We start from the raw sequence: 20600 nt of genomic DNA on the forward strand, positions 1-20600 counted from the left end.
CTAGCCTGAAGTTACATTCTGTGATAGCAGTTCCTAACAGTTCCTAGCAATAACTTTTCTTGCTTTGAGACAAGAGCACTATGTAGCTCTGTCTTGAACTCACTATGTAGACTAGGCTGTCCTCAAACCCAGATAGATGGTTGTGAGCCACCGCGTGGTTGCTGGGAACTGAACTCAGGATGTCTAGAAGAACAACTAGTGTTGTTAACCACTGAGTCATCTTGCCAGGTTTATATCAATATTTTTGGTACCCTTAAAGATATTCACGATGCCATAGTATTTAAATAGAGGTTTTATTTAAGAATATTTTCAAGAAACTTATTAATATGTTTATTAATAAACCTATCATATGTTTATTCATTTAAAAATAAGAAATATCCACTATGCCCATCATTCCAGAGCTGAGATGAAGCATGAGGATTACAAGTTTCAAGCTAGCTTGGGCTACGTGGCAAGACGCTGTCTTTTGGGGGAAAATAGGGGGAGCAATATCCTATATTAGCATAAATATAGCATTTAAAACTAATAAGAGTATTTCTCATCTACCAAAATTTTAATAGAAAGATTGTAGATTACATTGTTTGCAGCCTTGCTGAACTTTAATGTCTTGCTTGATAAGAGACAGGTCAGGTCCCCACTTCCTGATTCTGCATCCACCCTTGTGGTGCACTCTGCATCCACTCTTGCAGTACAACATTTTGCTTGAAATGAAGGAAGAAAAGTTAACCTCACAGATACACAGTTGAACAAAAATAGGGTTTTATTTAAAATATGTGTGAGTGTTCTGTCTGCATATATGCATGTCACTGCATATTGACTGGTACCAGAGGAGTTCAGAAGAGGACATTGGATCCCCTGGAACTGGAGTTAAGGATAGTGAGCCACCATGTAGGCACTGGGAACCCAAGCCAGATTCTTTACAAGAGCAGCCAGTGCTCATGACTACAGAGCATCTCTCCAGCCCCAAGAAAAGTATTTTAGTAGACTTTTTAAAAGATGGTTGTGGATGTTTTTCTTTGGTCCTTCACCAAAAGTCAACAAATAATGGGGGTATTTTTTGTTTTGTTTTTGTTTTGTTGGTTATTTGAGACAGGGTTTCTCTGTATAGTCCTGGCTGTTCTAACACTCACTCTAGACCAGGCTAGCCTGGAACTCAGAGATCTACCTGCCTCTGCCTTCTGAGTGCTAGGGTTAAAGGTGTGCCCACCACTACCTGGCAAATAATGGTTTCTTAAAAGCTAGTTGTAGTGTGGTGTCTAAAGTGCACCTGTGAACCTTTAGAAGTGTGTTACATCTATATTGAATATTTATCTTCTTTGAAGGAGAGTTTTTTTTGTATGTAAGTTTTAGCATGGGTTGGTCATTTGAGTATGTCATGCTTGCTGAGTGAGATAGATCTCCAAGGACTAATATAGCTGTTTACAGTGTTCACAGCATCACCAGCCCCAAATGAAAGTCCTTAAGGTATATTGCACTAAGAAGCTGTCACACTCTTGGTTGTGAGTACAAGGTTTTCCAAACTCTTTAGTTTTTGCTTAAAATTTTGAATTATGTTGTTGGGAGCTTCTGCCATATTTCCCTTGAAGTGATGAGGTTGCTTCCTAGTGTTGATAAATGTCTGCTAAGCAACAGATCTGAATAATCTCTTATCTTCACCATTTGACGTAACAGTGGTTTTTAGAGGGGCAGCTAGAAGTTCACCTCATAGTTGGGGTCACTGCACAGCCAACTCCCTTCCATCCGGGCAGCACAGCACTTGAGAGTGGGCACCATGCCCTCTGTGCTGTCTCATTTTGTACATAGGCTGCTAACATGGCTGCCCCAAGGAGTTGAGAATTCAAACTTCTAGCTGTGGAGCATTCTAAGATAAATTAGCTGACTGATTTCACATATGTGGCAGTGAAGGAAGGTGTGGTACTGTTTGGGGCCACTGCCTTGGTTTCTGCTCAGGCAGAACTTTGAGGGCCATGGTTATACGCTGCCGGCGCAGGTATCCGCATGGTGAGAAACTGAGTCTCTGTCTTCTGTGGACCTTGGTGCCTCCATGTCATCGTGTTCTTTGCGTCTGGTCAGTTTTTGTTTGCGGTGCATTCATACATGCCTGCTTACCCTCTGTAATGGAGCACTTGCACTCTGTAGTGAGAGGGAGAAAATAAAAGTGTAATCAAATCCGTGTTGCCAGGCTGATGTTTATCTAGCCATAGTTTGTTCCCACTGAGTTTGCAACAGAGGTGAAATTTGTCTGTGTCTTTCAGTTTCTCCCTTGCTCTTATTTTTTTTAAGTATTAAATACTAAAAATATTTTTTATTTTGTTTTCTTCAGCACAAAACGTGTAGACCATTCAAATACCAGATTGGCTTCTCAGCTTGATAGAAATCCAGGTAAGAGTCCTATTTGTAAAAAAAAAAAAAAAAAAAAAAAAGTAAGCCAGAGGATTTGGTTTGTTTGTATGTTTGTATACATAGTCAAGCATGGAGAGAGAGAGAGACACACACACACACACACACACACACACACATACACACACACGTTCATAGCTTCACTCCCACTTACTATAAATTCTCTAAAAGGAGACAGGATCTCTCTGGCTTCAAACAGTGTGGTACAGATTAGCCTTAATTCACTAACCTCCCACAGACACAAATACATAATCTTGTTTTAAAAATCAGATATCCTTCACGTTTTTATTTCCTTTAGAAAGCATGGTATATGTGACTTAGAGCATATCCACTATATATATACCCATCAGTTATAACATATGTCTTACGAATGCAGATAGAAGTTTTAAAGGTGTCATTTAAGGATGGTCCTTTGTAAACTGAGTAAAGACCAGATGAAAACGTGGTAAGGACACTGAGTGCTTCAACATGTGTTCTTTCTCCCAAGTGTTAGGTAAATATTCAGACTTAATCTTATTTAATCATGTGCATGAATGTCATGGGAAGTTTCTAATTTCCACCCAAGATGAAGCTTCAATGGGTTGAATTTTGGTTGTGATATCATTAGCTAAAGTTTGATTCTTAGCCGATTTGGAAAATCTTATTTTATCACTCTATTCCTGGGAACCTTGCTGCTCTAACCAAGTGAGACTTAACTAATTAACTGATCAGTTAATTAGCTCAGGAAACTATTGATTAATTCCTCCAACAAACATTACTCCCAAATGGACAGGAATATGTTGCCATTTAACTCATAAAGTTTTTCAAATGCTTTATCCATCTGAGAAACCAAACTCTAAAATCAAATTGATTTTCAACTATAAAACTGGATTAAGGAGAGCTATTTACTCAACATTAATCACTTTTAGTCTCACAGGAGAAAGAACTACCTCCTCTCCAGTGAGAGCTCACGCGAGCTTGGTGTTCTCTCTCAGATGCTGTAACAGCAGGAAGAGGTCTACACACCTTCTTAATGGACAGACATACAGCTAGCTTAAGTAGACTCTCATTTCTCCTCATTGTCTTCATGTGTAGTTAGAGTTTAAAATAACGCCTTTGCCTTTGAATATTTGCCTTTCTCCCATACGTTGACTACAGCTTCGGGGTAGCTGCTGTGATGGGATGTTGGCAAAGGTGTCTGTCTCCTGTAGTCCATGATGTTCTCCTAACACTTTTCTTCCATATAGCCTCATGGCAGCTCTGCGGATGCTGCTGCAGCCACATGTTCAGTTCCTGTCTAAGTTGTATGAGCCTTCACAGTGTTTGCCCTTTGACTAGTTTTGTCTTTGTTAAAATCTGACATAATCTCACCAATTTCCTTTACCAAATCATCTTTTTGTTCCCTTGAATTTTGCATTCTGTACATTTTTGGTGAAAAGGCATGTAGCAGTCCTTGAACCATAAAACAGTTGGAAGATTCCTAGGGTTCATGTAGTCAAAACTTCACACTGCACAAATGGGAACCCTCAGAGGAGTATTGAGACTTCTCTTTCAAGACTTACTTTATTTTTACTTGTGTGTGCACATGCATGCCTGCGTGTGTGTGTGTGCTTGAGCGTGTGCATGTGTACACACATGGGTACAGATGTTTGTGGATGCCAGAAGGGAATTCCTAGAGCTGGCTTTAACAGGTTTTTGAGCTATCTACCTGATACCAGTGCTTGGAACAAAACTCAGGTCCTCTATAAAACTATGCATGCTTTTATCTGCTGAGCTATCTCTCCAGCCTCTTGACTCCTAAATCTTGATCCTGAAGCTTTATTCATTATTTGCTGTGTATTAATGAGGTTTTTGTTGCTGTGATAAAGTCTCCCAGGTGAGCAGCCTCACAGGTGATGCACTCTATTCACAGTCTCAGAGGTGCACATCTCAGATTGTCTGGCACCATTGGGCTATGTGCTGTGGGCTTGTGTGCCCAGAACCCAGGAGCATGCGGCAGCAGAGCTGCTCATGCCAGGGTGCCAGGGGTGTCGGGGCAGTCTTCGTGGGCATGTTCCCAAGCCATACTTCCTGCTGTTCTTACCTCCCAGTCGTGTCCCAGGATGAGCATGAATTTTTCAGGGACACTGTGCATCCAAACCATAGTGTGGTTTTCCTTTTATATACAAATCATACGTGTATGCTGTGTATTTTTTTCTGTCAAATAAATGTAAATGTGGCCATAAGAATTTAGTTTTAGGTTTTGTTTCTCCCTGCCTTTGCTCTTGAGTGCTGGGTTTGTAGTGTATATTATGGTGTGTTCCTAATTTCAAAATGTTTGTGATCTTGTTCATTAATACAACAGGTACTTGGAGTGAAATAAACTTTTTTAAAACTCTTCTTATAGGATCAGATGACAACAACCTGAATTCTATCTTCTACGAACATTTGACCAGATCCCTACAGCACAGTCTTTGTGGTGATTTGCTGCTAGGACGGTGGGGAAACTATAGTACTGGGGACTGTTTCATCCTCGCCTCTGACTATCTGAATGCATTAGTACACCTCATAGAGATAGGCAATGGCCTGGTCACTTTCCAGCTGCGGGGACTTGAATTCAGAGGTAAGACATTCACTCACCTTTTAGTTGTATAGGTTCTTGTAGTAGCAAACTTGTGTATGTTTAAATCCCAAATGAAAGGTGTCATAGCTAGCAGCTGAAGTACAGCTTAGATGTTAAGATTATTTGCTGCTCATCCAGAAGACCCAGGTCCTGCTCCCAGCACCCAGACCAGGTGGCTCACAACCCCACTTCCAGGGAATCTGAACCCCCTTTTCTGGCTTCCGAGGGCACCTGCATACATGTGGTGCACATACATACACTCAGAGACACATAGACACAATAAATAAATCTTTAAAAATTACAAAATGAGATCTTTGAGATTGTTGCTCCTCCCACCAGCCCTCCAGAATTTTATATGGTGACAAGCCAATTCTTTCTGCACAAAAAATTATACATTCTTAAAAATACCATCTTGAGTTATCAAATCCTGCAAAAGAAGTGCTTAAACACATGAGTAGAGCTGGTTTTACATTCAGCATCCTGCTGCTGCTGTTTTTGACGAGTGTGCATCGTTAGAAGATGAGCATTCACTCATTTGGGCTTCACTTGGTCTTAATGCACTTGTAAGTCCATTTTGGAAATCTCCAGAAGTGACTTTATAGCATAAATTCCCATGCCTTTAGTGTGCTAAAGCGTTCTGCATATGAACAGAAAGCCTGCCTGAGTTCTAGAGTTTGCTACAGTTTGGTGATGAATATTCCAAAGCAAATCAGTCACATACTTTGAGTCACTGTAAAATGTGTCTTTTCTAATTGTTTGTGCCTAGTGCACATTCTTCTTCCTGGTTGCTAGTCTTTTTCCTTTGTCTGTAATGGTCTTGTCTTTTTCTAAGGTACCTACTGTCAGCAGCGGGAAGTGGAAGCCATCACAGAAGGAGTAGAAGAAGACGAAGGGTTTTGCTGTTGTGAGCCTGGCCATGTTCCTCATGTGCTTTCCTTTAACGCTGCATTTGGCCAGCGCTGGCTGGCATGGGAAGTGGTTGTCACTAAGTACATTCTGGAGGGCTACAGCATCACTGACAACAGTGCCGCTTCCATGCTTCAAGTCTTTGACCTTCGCCGAGTACTTACCACGTACTATGTCAAGGTAAGGGCTGTGCCGACCTAGACCTCTAAGCAGCTAATGGCTTTCTTGGAAAAGACCCGCACAGCCACAGATGCATGCACACAAACACAAACACAAACACACATACATGCACATTGCTATTTCCTGTTCTGTGTGTCTGTTGCCATTAATAGCTGGCATTCATTTAGAACTGTTGAGCAAACACACATAGATAGATACACATGTATATTTTATTCATTCATGTGTACATTCATTCATTTTTGCTAAGCTTAGAGTATGTGCTCACTAAACATCAAGCCTAGAACTAGGTAAGTACTCAGCTCCTAGTCTACATTCCTAACCTCTCAAACTTGTGTTTTGCTTATGGATAATGATTTAGTTTTCTAGTATTCAGAGAGGGCAATCAGAATATACCTATGGAAATAATAATAATACACCCTTACCCCTCGAAGGTCCTGTATTTCCTGTTCCATGTATTGTGATTTTAAAGTACTGGATGATGTATTGATTTAGGAAGGGTTCAAGTAGCTTTCTTAAAATGCAGGGTAGAACACTGAATTAAAATAAAATATTTGGAACTATAGTATCTGTAGGAACAGTAGATGTTCATTTAACATTAGAAATAAATTTATTTTGTTTTAATAAATGTTATTTAATAAATAAATGTTAACAGAATAAATTTGCATCATGATTTGACTTGAGTTCCCTGTGTTTCTTAATTAGGGTATCATTTATTATGTCACAACCTCCTCCAAGTTGGAGGAGTGGCTGGCTAACGAGACAATGCAGGAAGGACTGCGTCTGTGTGCAGACCGGAACTATGTTGACGTGGACCCAACTTTTAACCCAAACATCGATGAGGACTATGACCATCGACTGGCAGGCATCTCTCGGGAGAGTTTCTGTGTGATTTACCTCAACTGGATAGAGTACTGCTCTTCCCGGAGAGCAAAGGTAGAGCTGATCTATATCCTTTGCAAAATTCTCAGAATCCAGGTCTTAACAAGGGGGACTATCCTGTTAGTTACTATGTGTCGGATTTTCCTGCCCTTCCTCTCAGATCCTCTGGTTAGACAGTGTGTCTGCATCATGTTTGGGCCAAGCCAACTCTGCCAAGGCAGCTGAAGGAGAATGGTCCTCCTTGGCATTGCAGCATCCATCTGGGCAGCACAATACACACATGTTGTGGTTCCATACAGTGCTCTCTGAAATCTAGTCCATAATTGCTGCCCACCAGACCTAACTGTGCTTGCCCCAAATGCAGGTCTAGACCAGTGCTGTCTCAGAACTTCCAGCCATGACAAATGTATCCTCTGCAGTCCAGTGTCATACTAGCTTTAACACTTGAAAAAGTCCTGTTTTGATTAGCTGTACTTGTAAATAGCTTGGCCAACTATGACTATGTTGTACAGTGCACATCTGGGACATTCCATGGGAATTTGGATAAAAATTAATGGTGTACTTTGGAAGTAAAGATTTTTAGGTCTCTCCCAAGAAATTCTTAATTCTGTCAATCTAGACCACAAATATAAAATAGGAATCTCCCTGGTGAGTTTAATTCAAGTGTTTATAATTTATCCTACTTTAATAAGATAAATTACAGATTTTCCAACCACTATTTCTTCTAGGCTTATCACACTATTCATGCCCCTGGCCAGACTCTCAAAACCACAAACCCCAAGCACGGTGGCCAGGGCTCACTACTGTGGCTTCTCTGGAGCTGAGCACCCAGCATCGTATAATGTGGCGTTCTGGAGCTAGTGAGCTGCCTTGACAGCCAGTGCCGGCAGTTACTGCTCCAGCCTCGCTTTCTAGCTACTTCCAGGCAGCCTGTCATCTTAGCATCTTTCCACCATTTAGAGTATGGTACTTTCATGTTTTCTGAGTCGTGACCTTAGAACTATACACCAGAGGTAGAGCATGTTGTGACCAGAATCGCCTGTTTTAAGGCAGAAATAGTGGGTAGGATCACAGACAACATTTGAGAATGACTTTCCTTTCAAACTTGTAACAAGCAGGTGGTTTGGTTTTGTTTTTCATACATGAAATATACTTAAGGGCTTTGCATAATGTTTTCATATTTGGTGGGGGTGTGGTCGGGGCATGTGGACATGTTATAATATCCCTTTTCTGGATTACATAGTATTGAAGTACATCATCTTCTCACTCAGAAATGGTTTCCATCCTCAGTTCAAGTACCCTCAGAGGTTATAGAAGGTTGGACATAGCTTGAGGAAGTTCTCCTGCATGGCCATAAGCCCGTACATTACATTTTGAAAGGGCCCACATTGGGGCCTGTTCTCACAAAGGACCCGAGTTTGGTTCCTAGCACACACATAGAGGTTCACGACCATCCAGCTGATGATGACTGGTCCCAGGAGATTCAACACCCTCTTCTGGCCTCCTCAGAACAGCATGCTCATACACATAAAATACATACTTTTTGAGGCCCACATCCCATTCTTTTGAGACAGCACTGGAGTGTGTTCTACCCATTGCAGTCCCGTTAGAGTAAAGTTCAGAGCTAAAACTACCCCCCAGCTCCTTAATAGCAAGCATTCTGCTCCTGTAATCCCTTTCCCAGAAGGACCTCTTCCTGAGAAAACCCTCGAAACTGTGAAGATGAGCACAAGATGACTCCAAGCTGAAGGATACCCAGCAGGGTAGCACCTCTGCTCCTACTCTCCAGTGTCTCCAAGGCAGTGTTAGGTCAAAAAACAAAACAAAACCTTTTCTTCCTTCTTTGATTATAAAGTTCAGCTCATTCTTTATCTCTGACTTACTGATCGGATATTTTCTAATTTGTTAAATACATATACAACTTTCTGACATGTAATGTTCTTTATTTTTACAGCCACTTGATGTGGATAAAGATTCATCTCTGGTGACTCTTTGTTATGGACTCTGTGTTCTGGGACGAAGAGCTTTAGGAACAGCCTCCCACCATATGTCCAGGTAAAGAGGCACCTCTGTTTGCAAGAAGAAGGTATTGTGGGAGGAGGGTGCTCGAGTGATGGCTCGGTGGTTAAGGACATTGGCTGCTCTGCCTGAGGATCTGGGTTAAATTCCCATCCAACATGGTGACTCATAACCACCTGGAACTCCAGTTCTGGGGGATCTGATGCCCTCTGTGAGCACCAGGCAGGCCAGTAGTGCATAGACACACATGCAGGCAAAACACACATACACACACAAACTTTTTAAGTTAAAAAGAAGAAAATGAGTGTGTGAGAAGCTCTCTCCGACCTAATTATGTTTTGTTTAGTTAATTGACTGAAAGTTTTTTGAACTTTTATTTTGTACTATTTTATAATCACTTCGTAAGACTTGATAGGCCTCTGCACATTATAGTATCTATCAGATTTTCTTGTTTACTTTTCTACATTTCTTCATAATCTTTGTCTAGATCATTTATGCTTTTAATGTGTGTATTTGAAAGAAATATTGCTATTTTAAATGTCTTTTGATTACATGTTTTACATTAGACTCTGTTTAATTTCCTTTGAATCTTAGGCTCTCTGCCTGCATCTGTCTGTATGAACTGTTACCATGGGTCATAAGCAAGGCTCCTAGTCAAACAGGACCTGCCTCCTGAGTCTTACTTAGGAGTTCAAACTTTAGTTCCTGGATTCTTCTTTCAACGCATTCAACCTTCCTAATGCTGCAATCCTTTAATACAGTTCCTCATGTTGTGGTGCCCACCCCCAGCTATATTATTTTGTTGCAGCTTTATAACTGTAATTTTTCTGCTGTCGTGAATCCTAGTGTCAATGTCTGATGTGCAGGGCATCTGACATGTGACCTCCAAAGGGGTGGCAATCCACAGATCTGGATGACTGCTGCAGAGCAGACATGAGGTTGGGTGTCATGGAGACCCTGTCAGAATGTGTGCACTTTATCTCCAACCTTGCAGTAACCTGGAGTCCTTCCTCTATGGATTGCATGCCCTGTTTAAAGGGGACTTCCGGATTTCTTCAGTCCGAGACGAGTGGATCTTTGCTGACATGGAGCTGCTGAGAAAAGTTGTTGTGCCTGGAATTCGTATGTCCATTAAACTCCATCAGGTAAGAGACGAATTGGCTGTGTTGTTTAATTCATTTTGGGAGTTTGCTGATACTTTGCCATTGATTTCCATGTTGCATCCTAGGGACCTTTAGAAAGTCTCTCTCATCTGAACCAGGGAAGAGCCCTGGCAAAGCATTAAATTGACCCAGAATCCTAAACATTTTCCTCATAGTAACAGTAATAGTGAATTTTAATATTAATATTCATTAATATTCATGGTCTAGGTGTCAGCAGCAAACTGAAAAGGAATGCCTCTGTCCTGAAATGCTTGTTTGACATTATGTGATTGCACTTCCGGTCCCTTACCCAGTGAGCATGTGACAGCTGCAAGTGCTTTGAGACTCCTCAGGAGGGCAGCAAACTGCTGCCTTCTGCTCACTGTGCTCTGAGACACATTGTAGCAGGCAGGCAGGGTAGGCTCAGAAATGAAATTGAAATTTGGCCCCAAATGTTTTTCCAAAGCCCTCAACTGTTGGGAGAATACATTGTGGTTATGTCCTGGCAATGGTCATAGCCAGGTTGGGAATGCATCCGCTGCCCTCATAGCTAACTGGAACACTGTCCCCCAGATACAATGTGACATGTTCCTCAAGTGAGGTAAAATCCTCATTCTTTGGGGCCATTACCAGTAAGGGATGAGTTATTCAATATGGATCACTGTTTTGAAGATCGTATCAAAACACTCTTTTGGAATCAAGTGTAATTGTCCTTGTTCAGAGTAGCTTTAGATTTTTGAGTCAGAATTCAGTATTTAAAAGAAAGACAGTGGCAGGTCAGTTGCAGTAGGGGAGACTATACTAAGGGACTAACCTTGAGCCTTGTGCTCTGAGCATGTCCTCTACTACTAAGCTGTGTCCTCAGACCTCAGATAGAGGGACAGACAGATACAGAGAGTCCTGTTTATAAGTTAATATGAATTATGTTTATCCCAGTCTAGCTTCAAATAATGAGACTCAAACTATGACTCATTTATTAAGATCTGCACAGTTAGTCAGGGATGAACCTAATCTCAATCTCTGGTGCTAGACTGGCTACTTCCCCAGGTATGCTTCCCAAATACTTGCTGTTGGAAATTTCCTGGGTAATTTCTGCTCCAGAAGTTTAGCATCCTGGGGAGGCATTTCACTGAGGCACATGCTGCTGGCCCATCATGACTGATAGAGAAAAGACCTCTAGTTCTCTCCATTTCTCCTCTTCTCCTCCTCCTCAGGGTTCCTTAGTAATCAGCCATTATCAGTTTTATTTAACCAATAGTTTTAACTTGGGGAGCAAGGGTTACATAGCATCATTGAGGATCTGCTCAGGGGGCAACCAGATCTTAGAGTCAGTATTAAGTATTTGAATACCTCACAGCATCAAACCAACCCCAACAGCTGGTAAATTGTCCAGGCTGGGAGAACTAATTTTAAAACCCGGGCAATTCTTATGTTTTTGGTCCTCCTATCTCAGCTTCCTGAGTAGCTGGCATTATAGGCTTATATATAAGACCCCAGCATAAAAACTTTAAAATTGCTATAGTTTATGTTAGTGAAAAGTCTTTGAACAAGATTAAATTCTGCAGTTAGCATACCTGATAACTTTGTGTCCATTCTATGAAGAATGTGTCTGTTGTCTATGTCAGAACTTCCTTTCTCAGCCAAATAACTGTACTAGTTGTAGTAAACAGAGATAGATAGAGGATTTCTCTCCAAGAGAACCATTTGCCAAAAGGCAGCACAATACGTGACGGGCCTTGTCTGTTGTCCAAGAAGGTTAGGAACACTCTTAGATAGTGTCCAGTGAGGTTAGAGAAGTTGTCTAGCAGGGTCTGGAGAAGTGCTCTAAGGTCCAAGATTCTCATGTAATAGATTAATTCATGGGGTTAGAGAAGTAGCTCAGCAGTTAAGAATTCATACTGTTCTTTGCAGTTGAGTTTCTAGTAGCCATATCAGGCAGCTCACAACTGTCTATAACTCCCAACTCCAAGGATGTCACACCCCCAACATCCACAGTCACCTGTACTTACATGCACATACTATACACATACATATATGCTATGTAGAGATAAAAATCAAAGGAATAGAAAAAAGAACTGAGACTTAATAAAGTTTTATTGAAAAGAAATGAGTCCAGGTGTTGGAAGCTGATGACTTGGCCTTACCATTTATGAACCTTGAATCTGGGAAGCAGTTCTTAGTCCCATTGAGCTATAGTCTCCATACATGTAAACTGCAGGTGTTATTCAGCCTCCTTAACTGATGAGTACAGCGGTGGGCTAGAGGACACTGGCAGGCTTTATCCCTCACATGCACGGTATTTCCATAGATCCGCCCCTGAGCACTGGCTTCTCATTCTTACTCTTGCTGCAGGGATATGAGCTGTAGTTATTGCAGCAGAGCTAGGGTGAGTCACGTTACCTGAATATACACAGACCTGTATCAGCCTCCTAGCTACTTGGAAACACAACCAGTAAGATATTTGTGTCTCCTGAATTTACAATTTCTGACATTTAGGTCTGAGCTATGATTACTTTGGTGTGTGTCTTATATCCCCTGTTAACTTGGAGATTTTAAAAGGAATACATACTCCCTTTGTTTTATCCATGCTTCCTGTTTCAGTCTTGCAGACAGTAGATGGCAAATGTCTATTATACAGCCAAGTGGTTATTGAGACAAAGAAGCTCTTCAGAGGAGATGCAAGGGCAGGATAAGTGGGATATTGCAGCTAGTGCAAATGTGTTGCTTTATGAAAAGTATACTTAGCTTATAAAGAACACAATATGGAGTTATTTTATAACTCTTCTTTAACATTGTGACAACGTATATGAGAGTAAAGGCACTTGCTGCACATACCTGGAGACAGGAGGTCAATCCCTGGAACACAGTGGAACGATTCTACACAATTGTTCTGTCGTTGCTACATGCATATATACCTTGTACACACAATAATACATTTCAACACATATGAATAAAAGTGTGAAAACTACTTTGAAAGGGACAAAAAGACAATAGTCAAAACTTAGAAATGGTTCTTAGTTATCTAGCTTCAGGATGGAGGCGCATATAGCAGTGGCAAGTCCACCCTAATCCAATTAGTAGAGCAGTAGTGATCATATCCATAGTAGCATTCATGAGTTGAGCAGGAAATTAAACCCATTTGTGAGAAATTTTGCCTATCATCCTAGAAGTTATTTTCTATTTTTCCAAAACAAAAAACCCTCTTGCATTTCTGTTTTTAGGATCATTTCACATCCCCAGATGAGTATGATGACCCCACTGTGCTCTATGAAGCCATTGTGTCTCATGAGAAGAACCTTGTGATAGCCCATGAAGGGGACCCTGCATGGCGGAGCGCAGTCCTTGCCAACTCCCCCTCTTTGCTGGCTCTGCGGCATGTCATGGACGACGGCACCAATGAATACAAGATCATCATGCTCAACCGCCGCTACCTGAGCTTCAGGGTCATTAAGGTGAGTCTCGGGGTCACTCAGCTGTGACTTAGAAATGAGGTTAGCATCTTGGTTCAGCCTTGAAAGAGTGACTGCCACTGTCTGTTGACATTGAAGAAGCTGTGCATTACTGCTTTGTGGATGCTTGCACACTTAGCACTAGTTCCTCTGTGTGTGAGGTTTTCTTAGATGCTATAAAGCATTTTGAGCTTATTTCAGTGTTGCTGGCCTTCTGTCTATTACACATGAAATCTGGACAGTGTTCCCTAAAAGCCAGCATTCTGTTGCTTATGAGGTGTGCTCTCTCCTCACTTAAAAGAGGATGACAAAGTGTGTGCTTCACTGTGACTCAAAGCTAACTGTAAATGGTGTATTCCTTATATTCTCCCGTCCTCTAACTCATGCTGCACATGTGAAGTGTTCAATTATATGTGCATTCCTGTGTGTGAATGTTTTAGGGGGTTAGAAAGTTGAGTTTTTGAAATGTATCATTTATAATGATTTGCTCTTTACACACTTACTGTGAGTGTGTATCTCTGCATGTGTGTGCATACACCATGTGCAGCATTTATATGGAAGTCAGAACAGCCTTCAGGTGGCTCCTCTCCTTCCACCACGCCAAGTGGATCCCAGGGCATTTGGTAAAGATGACGTTTACCAAATCCTGTCAGCTGTCTGTCTTGATATAATCATTTAATCAACCCCAAAATATCAGACATCCTCTTAACTTGAAATCTGTGTTGCCTGCCCTGTCCATCAAAACTGTCCAGTTCACTGGCTGAACAAAACAAAGGGACTACATGTTACTTAGTATTTTTTGAAGGTGGAGCAAGAGAAAGAAAACTAGGTGCTTAGTACTTACCAGTTGGCTCTCCAAGGGGCCTTTGGTGAACTCCTTTCAAAGGTGGCTTTGTATTCACAGCTTTTCAGTTGGTCACCACCCTGTGTCATTCATTCCTACACTTTTCTTCCTTGTCCTTTGTCCTTAACCTTTGTCCTTGACCTTTCCTGCCCAACAGGTGAATAAGGAATGTGTCCGAGGTCTCTGGGCAGGGCAGCAGCAGGAACTTGTTTTTCTCCGGAACCGGAACCCAGAGAGAGGCAGCATCCAGAATGCTAAGCAGGCACTTCGAAACATGATAAATTCATCTTGTGATCAACCTATTGGCTACCCGATCTTTGTGTCACCCCTCACAACATCTTACTCAGACAGCCATGACCAGCTCAAAGAAATTCTTGGGGGACCAATCAGCTTGGGAAACATCCGGAACTTCATAGTGTCCACCTGGCACAGGTAGTGGGGTTGTATTGTTCAGTGGGGGTGTTCCTGGGCCTTTTCCGCTCCCCTAGGAAGCTTGTAGAGAAAGTGGAGATGTGGAGCATGGTGTAAACTTACTCCACTGAACACCAGAGGGTAGCAATCAGCTTTTTGGTCCTCAGAAGCTGAGAGAAAGCTAACATCTGGCTTTGACTGGCTGGTGAATCTGATACATCTGTGGCGGCATCAGCAGAATGTAACGCTCCCTTTGCTCCTTTTCCTGGGTTTAATCTCCTCTGCTGCACATCCTGCCTTCTCTGAGAGAAAAAACACTGGAACCCTTGCACATGGATTACTTCCTCTGCTCTTTCATTCCTTCCCAGCAGCAGGGAGCAACCCACACATCTGGTTGTGCTGCTAAGGTTCTTGGTTGACATAAACAGTCCAGCAGTGTCCCTCAGATGCAAGTCTAGTGTGTCAGCGTCCACATGCCACATTCCCTCTGCCCTTCGTCTGCTGAAGCCTGAGTGGGGTATAGATGCATTATAGTTTGATGGACAGTAAGGAGAACTTATAGATTATTATTCACAGTTTCTTATTTATCAAGGCATAAAGAAATTAGGATATGAACTAAAACCACAGATTCTTAGTGGTCTTTAAATGTTCTGAGGACAAGCCAGTGCTTAAAGAGTCAGGTTGTATTACCATCTAGTGGAACATCAGCCAGGGTAATGTTCACAGAGATTACAATTTTAGAAAACTTCTATGTTACTGTACTGCTAGAAGAACTTGAGTTTCCTCCTTAGGAGAAATAGCATATAGACTAGTGACCAAGGGCATTTTTGTGGCAGGGTATCCAGTACCAAACTGTCAGTGAAGCACTTTATCCTCCTGTATTTAAAAACAGCAGGAACCAAAACAGGAAAGAAGGCAGAAGTAGCTCTCTAGCAACAGATAGATACAGCAGTACTGTACACAATTTGGATCTCAGTTTGCTCAATAGATATCAGCAAGAATTCTGTTGTCAAAGCTCAGAACAGCAGTTCATGCCTGTAATCCCAGTAGGAGGACTGCTGACATACATGCTGAACTCCTGACCACTTAGGGCTACAGACTGAAGGCCTGGCTCAGATAACAACGTTGGTTTTTTTTTTTGTTTTTTTTTTTTTTTCCTCATTCTTTTTTGGGAGGAGTTTGTTTGCTTGTTTTTGGTTTTTGAGACAGGGCTTTCTTTGTGTAGTTCTGGCTGTCCTGGAACTCGCACTGTGGGCCAGGCAAGCCTAGAACTCAGCAAAACATCCACTTCTGCCTCCTGAGTGCTGAGATTAAGGGTGTGCTCCACTACCTCCCAGCCGAACAAAGATTCATGATCCCACCTGGGGTCCGTATGGTCCACCTGTGTACTGCAGTTTTTGGTTGTTGTGGATGGACAGTGAGACGTAGCTGGAGAGCTGGCAGAAGGACGTGAGGCAGTGAATAGGGCAGGAATGTGCTTCTCAAGCCGTTCTTGAGAAGCAGGCTTGTTTCCTGATAGTGGTTATACCATAAAGGCTTTGCAAGGCAGACACAGACAGTACTGAAACTCAGAAGAGTAGAGGATTTATTTTGACATGGTGGTTGCCTAAGGCTTCCTGTTTTGTAATCCTTCTCCAGACTAAGGAAGGGCTGTGGAGCCGGCTGTAACAGTGGTGGCAATATTGAAGATTCTGACACTGGAGGTGGAACTTCCTGTCCTGGTAACAATGCAACCACTGCCAGTGATCTCCACAACAATGTATCCCAAGGAAGCACTGGACACCGGGGACAAGGAGCAGGATCCGGACTCCACCCACCCACCACATCATATCCTCCAACACTAGGTAACTGGAGACAAAATCCTGTGTCATATTAGCCCTTAAGCCATCGGGCCAGTGTACTTGTGTCTGTCTCTGTGTGTGTGCAAGCATGCATGTAAAGTAGTGTAGTATTACTTATCAACCCAGTGGTTGATCATACCATTGTTTATGTCAGTCAGTGATGCATGTGTATAGACTTTGCACATGTTTGTGACACACGCCTTTAATCCCAGCACTCAGGAGACAGAGGCAGGCAGCTCTGAGATTGAAGCCAGTCTGATTGATATAGTGAGTGCGTGATAGCCAGGGCTACAAAAAGCAAAACCCAAACATTTTTAAGTAAATGATATTTAATTCTTGTATTTTATTTACCTTTTCTTCTGTAGTGTAGTCGGTTGGCTTCTTCTGACATTACTGTTTACACGAGAATCTTTATAATCACTTAGTACTCTTTGGCTCCTTCCTTTAAAAATGAACTCAATGGGGCAGACCTTGTAAGTCTCTTGATACTTCACACTAAGAATCTTTGCATCAAGTTTCTCTCAAGTGGGTGCTCTGGGCAGTCAGCCTTTCCACCTGGGAGCTTCCTCATTACCTTCCTTCAGGCTAAAGAAAGCTGCTTAACAGCCACTTACCTTCCTTTCTTTCTTCCTTTGTGTACATGTGTGTGTGTGTGTGTGTGTGTATAGAATATTTTCTATCTACTCTGCAGTTTTCAGGCACACAACTTTTTTTTTCAATTTTATTGGATATTCTCTGTATTTACATTTCAAATGTTATACCCTTACCCCCACACTTCCCTTCCTTCCTCCCCTCAACTTGATTCCATGAAGGTATTCTCTCTCCCAACCACCCTCTCTACCTCAGTGCCTTGACTGTTGATGATGATGTTCTTCCCATGAGGTTTCAAACCTTTTAGCTCTTTTAGTCCTTTCTCTAGCTCTTTCACTGGGGTCCCCATGTTCAGCCTGATACTTAGCTGCAAGCATCCTCATCTGTATCTGTATGACTTTGGCAGAGCCTCTGAGGAGACATCCATAGCTGGTTCCTGCCAGTAAACATTTCTTGGCATCAACAGTAGTACTGGGTTTGGTGGCTGCATATGGGGTGGTTCTCCAGGTGAGGCAGTCTCTGTAAATCTTTTCTTCAATTCCTGCTCCCCTATTTAACCTTGTATTTCCTCCCCTGAATGTTTTGTTCTCCCTTCTAAGAAAGACTGAGGAATCCACATTCTGGCCTTCCTTCTTTTTGAGCTTGATAAGTTGTGTGGATGGTTTCTTGGGTATTCCGAGCTTTTGGGTCTAGTATCTGCTTGTAAGTGAGTGTATACCATTTCTGTTCTTTTGTGACTGGGTTACCTCACTCAGAATGATAGCTTCAAATTCTATTCTTTTGCCTAGGAATTTCATGAAGTCATTGTTTTTAATAGCTGAGTAGTAAGTACTCCATTGTGTAAATGTACCACAATCTCTGTATCCATTCCTCTGTTGAAGAACATCTGGGTTCTTTCCAGCTTCTGTCTATTACAAATAAGGTTGCTATGAACATGGTTGAGCATGTCTCCTTATTAGATATTGGAGCTACTTTTGGGTATATGCCCAAGAGTGGTATAGCTGGGTCCTCAGGTAATACTATGCCCAATTTATTGAGGAACCGCCAGACTGATTATCGGTTTACAACCCCACCAACAGTGGAGGACTGTTCCTCTTTCTCCTCATCCTCACCAGGATCTTCTGTCACCTGAGTTTTTGATCTTAGCCATTCTGACTGGTGTGAGGTGGAATCTTAGGGTTGCTTTTATTTGCATTTCTCTGATGACTAGGGATGTTGAGCATTTTTAGGTGCTTCTCAGCCATTCGATATTCCTCAGTTGAGAATTCTTTGTTTAGCTCTGTACCCCATTTTTTAATAAGGATTATTTGATTCTCTAGAGTCTAACTTCTTGAGTTCTTTGTATATATTGGATATTAGCCCTTTATCAGATGTAGGATTGGTAAAAATCTTTTCCCAATCTGTTGGTTGCCATTTTGTCTTTATGACAGTGACCTTAGACTTACTTTGCAATTTTATGAGGTCCCATTTGTTGATTCTTGATCTTAGAGCATAAGCCATTGGTGTTCTGTTCAAGAAATTTTCCCCTGTGCCTGTGTTCTAAGCTCTTCCCCACTTTCTCTTCTAATAGTTTCAGTGTACCTGGTTTTATATGGAGGTCTTTGATCCACTTGGACTTGAGCTTTGTACATGGAGATAAGAATAAATCAATTTGCATTCTTCTGCATGCTGACTGCCAGTTGAACCAGCACCATTTGTTGAATAGGCTGTCCTTTTTCTATTGAATGTTTTTAGCGCCTTTGTCAAAGATCAAGTGACCATAGGTGTGTGGGTTAATTTCTGGGTCTTTGATTCTATTCTATTGATCTACCTTCCTGTCTCTATACCAATATCAAGTGGATTTTATCACGATTGATCTGTAATACAGCTTGAGGTCAGAGATGGTGGTTCCCCCTGAAATTTTTTTATTGTTGAGAATGTTTTTTTTCCTCTCCTGAGTTTTTTATTATTCCAAATGAACTTGCAAATTGCCTTTTCTAACTCTATGGAGAATTAAGGTGGAATTTTGATGGGGATTGCATTGAATTTGTAGATTACCTTAGGCAAGATGGACATTTTTACTATGTTGATCCTTCCAATCTGTGAGCATGGGAGATCTTTCCATCTTCTGAGGTCTTCTTCAATTTCCTGCTTCAGAGACTTGAAGTTTTTGTAGTACAGATCCTTCATTTGCTTTGTTAGGGTTACACCAAGGTATTTTATATTCTTTGTGACTATTGTCAGTGGTGTCGATTCTCTAATTTCTTTCTCAGCTTGTTAGCTCTTTGAGCAGAGGAAAGCTACTGATTTGTTTGAGTTAATTTTATATTCAGCTACTTTACTAAAGTTATCAGCTGTAGAAGTTCTCTGGAATTTTTGGGGTCACTTATGTATACTATCATGTCATCTGCAAATAGTGATATTTTTACTACTTCCTTTCTGATTAGTATCCCTTTTATTTCCTTTTGTTGTCTAATTGCTCTGGCCAGGACTTCCAGTACTATATTGAATAGGTAGGGAGAGAGTGGGCAGCCTTGTCTAGTCCCCGATTTTAGTGGGATTGCTTCAAGTTTCTCACTATTTAGTTTGATGTTGGCTACTGGTTTTCTGTATATTGCTTTTACTATGTTTAAGTATAGGCCTTGAATTCCTGACTTTTCCAAGACTTTTAACATGAAGTGGTGTTGAATTTTGTCAAATGCTTTCTCATCATCTAGAGAGATAATCATGTGGTTATTTTTCTTTAAGTTTGTTTATATAGTGGATGACATTGATGGATTTCCATATTTTGAACCATCCTTGCATCCATGGGATGAAGCTTACTTAATCATGGTGAATGATCGTTTTTGATGTGTTCTTGGATTCAGTTTGCAAGAATTTTTTGAGTATTTTTGCATGAATGTTCACGAGGGAAGTTGGTCTAAATTCTCTTTCTTTGTAGGGTCTTTGTGTGGTTTAGGAATCAACCTAAAAAGAATGACTTGGGTAGTATTCCCTCTGTTTATATTTTGTGGAATAGTTTGGAGAGTATTGGTATTAGGTCTTCTATGAAGATCTGATAGAATTTTGCACTAAACCCATCAGGTTCTTTGCTTTATCTGGTTGGAAGATTTTTGATGACTGCTTCTATTTCTTTAGGTGTTATGGGACTGTTTAGATGGTTTATCTGATCCTGATTTAACTTTGGTACCTGGTATCTGTCTAGAAAATTGTTCATTTCCTCTAGATTTTCTAGTTTTGTTGAGGATAGGCTTTTGTAGTAAGATCTGATGATTTCCTGAATTTCCTCAGTTTCTGTTGTTATATCTCCCCTTTCATTTCTGATTTTGTTAATTTGGATACTCTCTTTGTGCACCCTCTGGTTAGTCTGGCTAAGGG

General features: G+C 41.3%; 1 protein-coding gene across 4 annotated transcripts in view; it reads left to right on the forward strand.

Annotated features, from left to right (window-relative positions):
* The window catches only part of PCNX1 (pecanex 1), a 145489-nt gene that overhangs the window by 116002 nt on the left and 8887 nt on the right, over nucleotides 1-20600 (forward strand). For all 4 annotated transcript variants that reach the window (XM_080930318.1, XM_080930320.1, XM_080930319.1 and 1 more), the window contains 9 exons: nucleotides 2324-2382; nucleotides 4766-4981; nucleotides 5814-6067; nucleotides 6770-7000; nucleotides 8901-9001; nucleotides 9960-10110; nucleotides 13329-13559; nucleotides 14558-14832; nucleotides 16450-16655. In XM_080930318.1, the coding sequence (XP_080786444.1) occupies nucleotides 2324-2382; nucleotides 4766-4981; nucleotides 5814-6067; nucleotides 6770-7000; nucleotides 8901-9001; nucleotides 9960-10110; nucleotides 13329-13559; nucleotides 14558-14832; nucleotides 16450-16655 (1724 nt within the window). The remainder of the gene's footprint in view (nucleotides 1-2323; nucleotides 2383-4765; nucleotides 4982-5813; nucleotides 6068-6769; nucleotides 7001-8900; nucleotides 9002-9959; nucleotides 10111-13328; nucleotides 13560-14557; nucleotides 14833-16449; nucleotides 16656-20600) is intronic.

The sequence above is a fragment of the Micromys minutus genome, assembly GCF_963924665.1.
Source record: "Micromys minutus genome assembly, chromosome: 1".
In the NCBI taxonomy this organism is placed as follows: domain Eukaryota; kingdom Metazoa; phylum Chordata; class Mammalia; order Rodentia; family Muridae; genus Micromys; species Micromys minutus.